Source organism: Equus quagga, chromosome 13, assembly GCF_021613505.1.
Source record: "Equus quagga isolate Etosha38 chromosome 13, UCLA_HA_Equagga_1.0, whole genome shotgun sequence".
Classification (NCBI taxonomy): domain Eukaryota; kingdom Metazoa; phylum Chordata; class Mammalia; order Perissodactyla; family Equidae; genus Equus; species Equus quagga.
The window spans coordinates 3,078,622-3,088,157 of NC_060279.1; the positions used below are offsets into that span (position 1 = coordinate 3,078,622).

Consider the following 9,536-nt stretch of genomic DNA (forward strand, 5'->3'; position numbering starts at 1 on the left):
TACCACTCATCGGCCATGCTGAGGCAGCCACTCACAAACAAAATAGAGGAACACTGGCACAAGCGTTAGCTCAGGGCCAATCTTCCTCAGGCAAAAAGAAAGAAAGAAGAAGATTGGCAACAGATGTTGGTTCAGGAGGAATCTTCCTCACCAAAAAGAAAAAATCTATTCTATCAGACACAAGGAGTGATAAAAATCATCTTTCGTACTTTAAGGTTTACATAACGATGCATATATATGAAATCCTCCTGCAACTCTGTGAGCCGGGCAAGCAAGGTAGGTTTTAGCCTCCATTTTATTGATGAGTCAGTGAGTGCCTGAAAGGTGTAAGGACTAGTCTCGGGGCCCGCGAGATGACCCTGAAAGTTGGTGGTGAGAAAGAAGGTATTAGAATGGGCGTCCTGGCTCTCAGCCCCATGTGGTCCTCAGTGTTGACACGCCTTACGTTCTTTCCAGCGGAGATTCATTTCTTCTGCTGGGAAATCTTCTCTCTTGGTCTCATTTTTAAGGGACACTACTTAGTACAGAAGAACAGTTCATAATGGGTTAAGGGTGTCATTTATTGGAAAGAACACTTGATTGATTTCAACTTCTAGGTCTTTCATCAGCTGAGTGACCATGGGCAAACCATAGTTTCCCCATTTGTAAAAGAAGGGAATTGGACTAGGTGGACTCGAAGTCACTTCTAGCTCTAACAGTGAGGGGAGATAGTCTATCGTTAGGTAAGGAAATCCTTGCCATTGGGATAGAATTCCTTAACCTGGAAAATCTGTGATCCCTCCAGGCCTAACTGGAGAAGATATTGTGCAGGGGAGCCCCTGGGTCCCCCCAGATTAGATCATGGAGCACAGGCATGGCAGTCCACGGTCCTCCTGAGCATCTGGGATTGTACCAGGAGGCAGGGGCAAAGAGGAGAGACTCACAACGAAACCCTATTTCACTTCTGTCCTTGACAACTTGAGGGGAAGATCTTATTTCAAGGTGTGGCGGTAATTCCCAGTAATTCTGTCGGTTATTTGCAATGCTGAGTCAACACGTTCTCAGACACGAGATGATTGAAATTCAGGCTCCAAGAACAAAGAAGTGAATTTTATTATTTTGGGAAGTTTGAAAACCTTCTGATTCCAGGACTTGAGAATGGATTGCAACAATTCCCTGTCTGCTTCACAAACTCTCTAACTACACCCATCCTCTTTATGGCCTATGAGACAGGTCCTCAAGCAGCTGGGCATCACCTACGATAGGATGGAATTATCCCAGTGATTCAGGAATCCTAGGAGGGATGATGGAAAGTGCTAGAGTGAGAGAGACTCTTTCTATTATTGTAGAAATTATTACTGTGTTAATTTTGGAGGGTTCTCAGATGGGTGAGATGGGTGATCTGTGCTCTCAACTGGGACATCTTGTTGGGCTTCTTCCTTGTATGTAGGACCAGAAGTAAAACTGGATATCCTGGTCTCCAGCACCTCCATTCCCACCACTTTTCCAGAGCCCTCTTGTCCCTGAGGACAATTAGTTCAACACAAAGAAGGATGAATTCCAAACTAGGAGACCTGGGTTGAGGTCCCCATTCTGCCACCAACTGCCTCCTTGATCTTCATGTTGCCTCCCTGGACCCTAGTATTCTCACATCAATAATAACGGTAGGAAGAGATGCTATTTTTTGAGTAAGTTCTGTCATTTACCACTGGGTGAACTTGGGCAAACAGTTCAACCTCTAAGCTTAAGTTTCTTCATCAGAAAATTGGGTTATAAAACCCGCCTCATAGAGATAATAATTTACTCAACACATATGTGTTAATAGCTTACTATGAGCTAGGCTCCATTCCAGGCATTTGTAATATATAGGAGTGGATAAAACAGATGAAATTTTTACCCTCAAGAAGTTTATGTTCTCAATGAGATTTTATGAGAATTAATGAGAATGTGTATATTATATATGTACTAGTATATATATGTTATATGTATATCATATATCTGTGTGTGTATGTATTACAATGTGCAGAGCATTTAATATATGCTAAGCACTGGGCTTAGGATCCTCTGTACAGCATCATTACTGTAATTATTGTTAGGTTAACTGTATGACAGTACCAATATCGACCAGTTTTGACTTACGCAGATGAAAATTGCATATAGTTCAATCTAGCAATATTTTTACTATCCTTGATTCTTCCTCTCCCTAATCTACACATTTAATCAATCTCCAAATATTTTTTAAATGTACTTAAATACTGTTAAGTCTACCCACATGTCTCTTTCTAGACTGCTGTTAGTTGAGGCCGCAAAGAGACCTCTCTCGGGGACTACTGCAATGGCTGGTTTCCCCATCTCCAGTCTCCACGGCTTCCAGTGAATGTTCTAGAGTGCCTATCTGATCACATTGCTCCTTGCTGAAAGCCTTTGTAATGCCTTGCTTTTGGATAAAGTCCAAACTGCTTAACATGATCAATATTCCTTCTGACCTCAAACGAACCTATCTTTTACTCTCTTCTCCTTACCCTCTTATCTCGATTGAATTTTAGGCTGTTTAGTAATTACTGATTACGAATTATGTCTCCATTTTTAGGATCAGGCAAGCCTGAGATCCTGTGGCTTCAGGATGTAACGTAAAGAAGAAAGGATTTTAAATCAATACGCTCATTCAATGGTCATCAAGTACTAACTGAGCACCTACCAGGAGCCCCTGCATGTCAGGAACCTGAAGATGAACAAGGAGCTCTCAGGCTAGTGGGGGAAACGGACATGTAACCAAGGAATTGCAATCAACTGTGATAAGTACAAAAGCGGTATATACAAGGCAAAGGGGTGGTCCGGAGCGGGAAGGATCAGTTTTTCCTTGAGAAATGTGGAGAGAGAGAGGTTAGGGCGAGGCAGGGCACATTTTGCAGAGAAGGCGAGTTAAATTGGTGTCTATAAAGAGTATGGAATGGGATCTATTCAACAGATTTTAAAAGAATAAAGTGTTTTGGAATAGAAAAAGGAGAGACTTGATTATTAAAGTAGAATTGGGATTGCACATGATTAACTAAGTTTAATTCATCATTAGAAGTAACTTAAAACAAAGCAGTTGGTTTCTTCTTGGTCAAAGGAAAGGAATTGACTATCATGCATACAGCTTATATTTCCTGAAAGTCTTGATTTCAAATATTCTTGTCAGACCATGCTTCTCAATTTTACTTTAATCAGCTACGGATGATCATGAGAAATTGTTTGCTTAGCACCAATGATGGAAAAACTGGCTTGAGCTCAAGAGATATTTAGACTGGATGTTCACACATATTTTCAACATTTACCAAGCATCACAGTGGAAAGTTATGGTCTTTATTTTCAAGGAACTTTAGGAAGACATTAAAAGCGTTAAAAACAGTGTTCTGATCCAAAAGGCAGAAGAGCAAAGAATCATGGTGACATTGAATGTCAGAACTGGAAAAGATCTCATGCATTGTCTGTCCTATTGCTCTCATTTTACAGATGTGTAAACTGAAATCCAGAAAGATGCAGTAGTATGCCAACGTCATCCCATAAACTAGGGAATCTCTGGACTCAAATTCGGGATGTCACAGTCTTAGGTACTGAGTAGGAAAAAGATTGAAAAGGAATATGTCATAATCTCTCCCCTGTTGAGAGTTTTCAAAGCATTGTCTGTGGTTCATCCCAGGTGCTTTGATTCTCTCTTGCCTGGAAGTGTGGTCCTTCCTGTGGATTAGTCCCTGTCTAAGAAAATCTCCCAGTGTCGTTAGGGAGAAAAGGCTGAGGCCCATGAGACAGAGGGCAACTTTAGACTCTCTCATGGGCCAAAGAAAATCTGCTGTTGGAAATCAGATGAGAGAGATCGGTTGGCCCGGAGCAGTTCAGGAATAAAGAATTGGGGGCCACTCTTTAATGATGAATGGAGGGAAAGAAGGGCGGCCCTTGTAGGAGAAAAGTGGTAGGAATAGCATAGGCACAGGAGAGACAGCAGGAGGGAGCCCTCAGTGTCTGGGGTTGGGGAGACACCTTGTTAAGGAGAACCAGATTTAAAGGAGAAGGCAGAAGCATCTCCAGGAATTCTCTTCCAGTTCTGTAATCTTTTCTGTCCTAATTATCATTTTACCTTCCTTGTGGAGGGGAACCAGAAAGAAAGAGGCATGCCCTTTATCCAGCGGCTATAACCAGTGATCCCCTAGAGGAGGGTTCTTGGAGGAGGAAGCACTTCTTAGAGGAGGAAGGCGTTGAGGTAATCCAGCCTGCAATGAGATTGCCTTAGGACTGGAGGAAGTGCGATGCCACCAGAGAAATTCCAAGGGAGTGCCAGCCCTCGGCTGTGGAGGTTCACTTCCTTCATGTGACACAGGTATAAATGATCGGAAGCCTCTTAGCTGGAGACAGACTCCTAGGAGGCCAGAAGCATCAGCACTCCCTGAGCTCAGGTAAGAGCCCTTCCCTGACCTAGCTGCTATTGGCACAGTTCTGGGGCAGCCCACGTCTCCCACTCATTTACCCTGGTGTGTTCAGGGCCAGATCCGAAGGGCCCTTGCCATGAGGACAAAACCTCCTAGAGGACAGGGCATTATCACGTCATCTTTATACTTCAGTCCCTAGCACAAGATTCAAGACAGTGGGTGCTCAATACATGCTGATCGAATTGTTGACTTTAACATCTCTTTATTATACACTCACTATGTTTAAGGCAACTAACATCACTGTTTATTTAAGATCAGTCGATCACTCACTATGTGCTAGGTGTATAAATCATGCATCATTTTATTTCAATGTCAAAACAAGTTTCTGGGGTAAGTTTAATTAGCACCATTTTGGGGCTAAGAAAACAAAACCCAGAGAGGTGAGTTGACTTGTCCAAGGTCACAGAGATGTAGGGTGACTAACTCATCCTGGTTTACCTGGGACTTTTCCAGTTTTAAAACTGAAAGCCCTGTGTCCTGGGACCCGGCTCGGTCCTGGGCAAACTGGGACAACCTGCACCAGTGGGAACTTGAAGAGCAGGCATGTGGACCCCGTTCTCCCGTCTCCAAAACCCTGCGTTCCCTCTGATCCTTTTGGGCGTGTGTGGTTTATTCCCTTTTCCTACATTTGGCCATGTCTCAGGAAGACAGGAACGTAGAATACTTCCAGCGTCTTGCCTGGCCCAAAGGAGAAGCTCCGTGAGTGGTCACGACTGTCAGTGCTGTGCCAAGCCGTGCTGCAGCCTGAGGCACGGGAGAGGTGTACGCTCCTGCATGTGTGTTTTTATGTGTGCTATTTTTTCCAAAACATTAAAGTAGTTGAAAAATATTGAAAAATTTAAAAGGAGCTGTAGTACAACTCACAACATTATTTTAAATTTAAATATTTCATTTATGCCCCAAACAGAATTTATTATAATTTTACTTTCCTGGTTTTAAGGGAAGAAAACTTGTCACTAATATTTTTATCATATACTTTTGGGAAAAAATTAATCACTAAAGATACATAAAAATGCTAGATAGACAGATAGGTCGATGATCGATAGGTAGGAGTACTCAGTTTTCCTTTGGTCTTGGGTTCCAATATGTCTCAGCGTGGCACCAGCGGATTCTGTTTTATTTAAAATGCTGATATTTTGTTCGTCATGGATTTTTTTCATTAATTTTGATAGTGCATTAAAATATTATTTATCTTGATTACTGAGGCTTTTGGTGTCCCCTTAAATTTTGTGCCCAAGGTGAGTGCTTCACTCTCCTCACCCTAATCCCAGCCTGTTATCATCTTATCTTAAAACTCAGAGGACTCCAGAAAACTCCCTCTTTCACAGAGCAGCTTCCCCCCCCCAGAAGAACTGAGCTCCCTCCCTGCCTTTCTCCTCTTTCTTTTGGGATCACTTACTTGACCTGCAGCCTGAGTTGCAGGGCCAGGAAAGCCTGGGGTCTTGGATTCGGCCGTGTGTACCTGACTACCGTCTTCCTGTAGAGGGGGCTGTGGAGCCCAGAGACCTCAGGAGGGAGGAGGAGCCTTAGGTGGAACTGGGCTAGCGACCGCGGTATCTTGCCTTTCCCTGCCAGTAGGTCTGTTATGAAATCATTGCCTTTCTATCTGCCTTCGGGGCTGAAATAAATCTATAATCCCCAAATAACCCATGTGTTTTTGGTGGCTCAGCTAAAACTTCTCTGAAGTCCTCTTTCCCCCAGTTCCCCTGTGGGTTTAAGGGGACCAGGAGGGTGAGCAACACGGGCATTCTGGAAGGAAAGACTCTGTACGTTATTTCGCCAAAACGAGTTTTGACATTTTCCCTGAAATGTCGTCCTCTGTCTATTCACTGCAAGTGCCTGCTGCTCCAGGCTTTGTGTGCCGGGCAATGACGACGGGGCTGGGGTGGGGACAGGATAAAGGAGCTGGGATCTGTAGCACCAACTCACACCCAGACCCTGAACAAGCACAGGAAGGGAAGGCTTCTCTTCCAGGAGGCTCAGCAGTTCTTCTTAGTAAGTTACATGAATGGGCCAGACCCTGGGAAGCCAGATAAAGCTATTAAGTTTCACTCTCAGGGGACACCTGGGAAAGGCTTGTCCCTGGTGACTGGGTTGGCTTCTTAAGGCACGAGATGGGGAAATCATTAAAGTCGGGCTCTTTCCTGTGAATCCCCAGCTCCCGTGGTCTCCAGATTGCAGCACAAGATGGACGGCTCTGGTCTTGCCCTCTGCCTTCTTGCTGCTGTGTTTTGCCTCTTCTGGACACCGTCTGCTGGGCTGAAGACACTCCATTTGGGAAGCTGTGTGATCACCACAAACCTTCAGGAAATGCGAAATGGATTTTCTGAGATACGGGACCGCGTGGTACGTGAGGGAGGCACCCCCCAACCTTGTGGCGGCCTCTCCTCTTCTCTCCTTGTCTTTCTCTGTCCCCCGGCAGCCCAGCGGTGTGATCACAGAAACAGGCAGGCTGGGGACTCCTCACCAGGAGGTTGCGTCCCCGGGAATTTGAAGTGTTTTGGAGAGGGGCGCTGCGCACCAGGCTGTGACAAGGAGTGGATGAGAGGTCCTGGTGTCTGCGACCCCGGTAGCGGGACTGACCTGGCCTTTCTTGCCTTGCCTCCTTCTGTTTAGCAAGCCGAAGATGAGATCATTGACGTCAGAATCTTGAGGAAGATGGTGTCTTTGCAAGACACAGAGGTATGTGCTTGACACATCCGAGTTCTGGGAGGAAATGGGATGGGGGGCCTCTGCCCCACCTGGGTCTTCTCGCTGGACGCCCTCGCCACTTGTCCTCTGTGTAGCCTGCAGGTCAGTGCTGCCTCCTCCGCCATGTCCTGAGACTCTACCTGGACAAAGTCTTCAAAAACTACCAGACCCCTGACCACCACATCCTCCGGAAGCTCAGCAGTCTTGCCAACTCTTTTCTTACCATTAAGAAGGACCTGCGGCTGTGTGTGAGTAAGGGTCTGGGGTAAAGGGATTTATCTCAGCACATAACTTCCATGACTTAGCAACCAAACTCTTTCTTACCTCCATTTAATGGAGGGAAAAACTGAGTCCAAAAGTGCTAATGACCCGTGTTGAGCCATGTGCTTAGGTAATAAGAATTCAGTTTTATTGACTTTTGGGTAATATGCTCCATGTAAAAAGCCTTAAGAACTATAAAATGCTAGCTATTTGATGTTAATGATAATTACCTATTCTCCATGAAGTTATGCTTTTCCTGTTGGCGAGGCATCCTGCAGTGTCCTAGTGCGACCTGTGTCCAGGCAGCCAGTCAGCAGGCCACTGGACTCAATCTTGAAATAGGGTGTGAACAGGACCTGGAAATCCAATCCTCCCTTCCCATGCGTGCTCTCCGGGAGGGAGCTAGACCAGAGCTGGGGCCGGGGGTGCAGGCTGGACAGGACATGCTGATCACAAGCTCCTTCAGCGCCTCCTGTTTCTAAAAAGAAGCAACGAGCTCCATATTCGAGCCCTAAATGCTGACTTCCTCTTCTAGCTGATGACTAGTTTAGTGATCCCAAAAGATGAAATCTGGAAGGCTGTTCTGTAGGCATGGAATAGCTACGGGAACACGGGTGGAAGAGTAGAATTCTCCCCGACTTCTTGTCGATGGCAATGGCAGGAAATCAGAATCTTTAACAAAGTCTCTCATTCTTTGGCATTCTTTTTAGCATGACCGTATGACATGCCCTTGTTGGGAGGAAGCAATGGAGAAATACAGCCGGATTCTGAGTCACTTCGAAGAGGTATATGCGTTTTGGCCTTTGTTGGGATGAGTATGTTTTCAGAACTGAGATTGCAGATGAATATTCACATTGGTAGAAATCCTGTAGTCAGTCCTTAGGTTAATAGCCCTCTGAGATCATGTGGACTATCCCTCTGTTTTAACCAGGGACACTCATTCAGGTTCAAGAAGGGGTACTGTCCCCAGAAGATGCTCTGAGAATCGAAAGGGAAGGGCCATGATTCCATCAAGTCTCTCCAGAGACTTCTGGATCTTCTAGCTGCATAAGCAAGTGGGAGTAGTTTTCCAGCATTCATACACTTATACATACCCTCAAAAACAGTCACTCACGATTTCACACACGCCGGTGCCACACTGTTTCTCACCTCAGTGCCTTTGCACGTCTGCCAGGAAAGCCAGGAATTCACTCCTCACTGACTAATTCCTACTCATCCTTTAAGACTCAGCCTAGGCGTCATCCCAACGGAGGCACTGGCTGTTTCTCTGAGTTAGGTGTCACCCTGTGGGGACCTCATCATCTATTTACCGTACTACATTTTAATTGTTGTGTTCTGCCTGTCTCCCTCGCTCAACTATGAGACTATGAATTCCCTGTGGGTGAGGATTGTGCCATTCATCTCTGAATCTCTAGCCAGCCCACTGCTTAACACCATAAATATTTGTTCAATTGAAGTATGCACAGTAGGCAGCCCCTACACACACACACACACACACACAGACCTTTCTCAAAAAAACAGCCTAATTACTCTGATCTCTGGGATTCAAGAGACTTGGTTTGTAGTCCCAATTTTGCTATCCAGGCCTCCGTTTCCCTCTGTAAGACTATGGTGATGGACTGAGTAATTCTCCTTCTTCTTATGAGATCTTGAGTTTCCATAACTTCTTTCAAACTCTTCATCTTGAAAAGAACGCTCTGCTTACAATCCCTAACAAACCCGCCAATGAAAGGAGAGGATTACCCCGGGAGCGCATGTTGTCTCTTTATGATTCGCTCACCACATAAGTATGTTTCTTTCAGCTTAAGCCTCGGGAAGCGGTGGTGAAGGCTTTGGGAGAGCTCGACATTCTCCTGCGATGGATGGAGGAGACGGAATAGGAAAAGCATGACACGGCTGAGTGTATTCCTGGCCAAGAGTCCCAGCCCTTAGTCCATGTGGAAGCAGGACCCCAAAACACCATCTCTTTGTTTTGTAATTTAGTGCTGATCACTGTGTACCTTATTTATTTATTATTGGTTTCTTTATTGTGGTTGTCTTCATGTGTCCCCATTCTTAATCTAGATCACGGTTTTATAAGATTTTAGTAACATCTTTTCTACTGTTGGATATATTTATCAGTTAACATTTTTATTTATT

General features: G+C 44.9%; 1 protein-coding gene across 1 annotated transcript; it reads left to right on the forward strand.

Annotated features, from left to right (window-relative positions):
• The first annotated feature begins 6,632 nt into the window (after positions 1-6,632).
• IL20 (interleukin 20) lies at positions 6,633-9,277 on the forward strand. Its single transcript, XM_046680636.1, has 5 exons — positions 6,633-6,791; positions 7,062-7,127; positions 7,232-7,384; positions 8,108-8,182; positions 9,200-9,277. Exons 1-5 carry the CDS (start codon positions 6,633-6,635, stop codon positions 9,275-9,277), a joined length of 531 nt encoding a protein of 176 aa, XP_046536592.1.
• Positions 9,278-9,536: the final 259 nt, after the last annotated feature.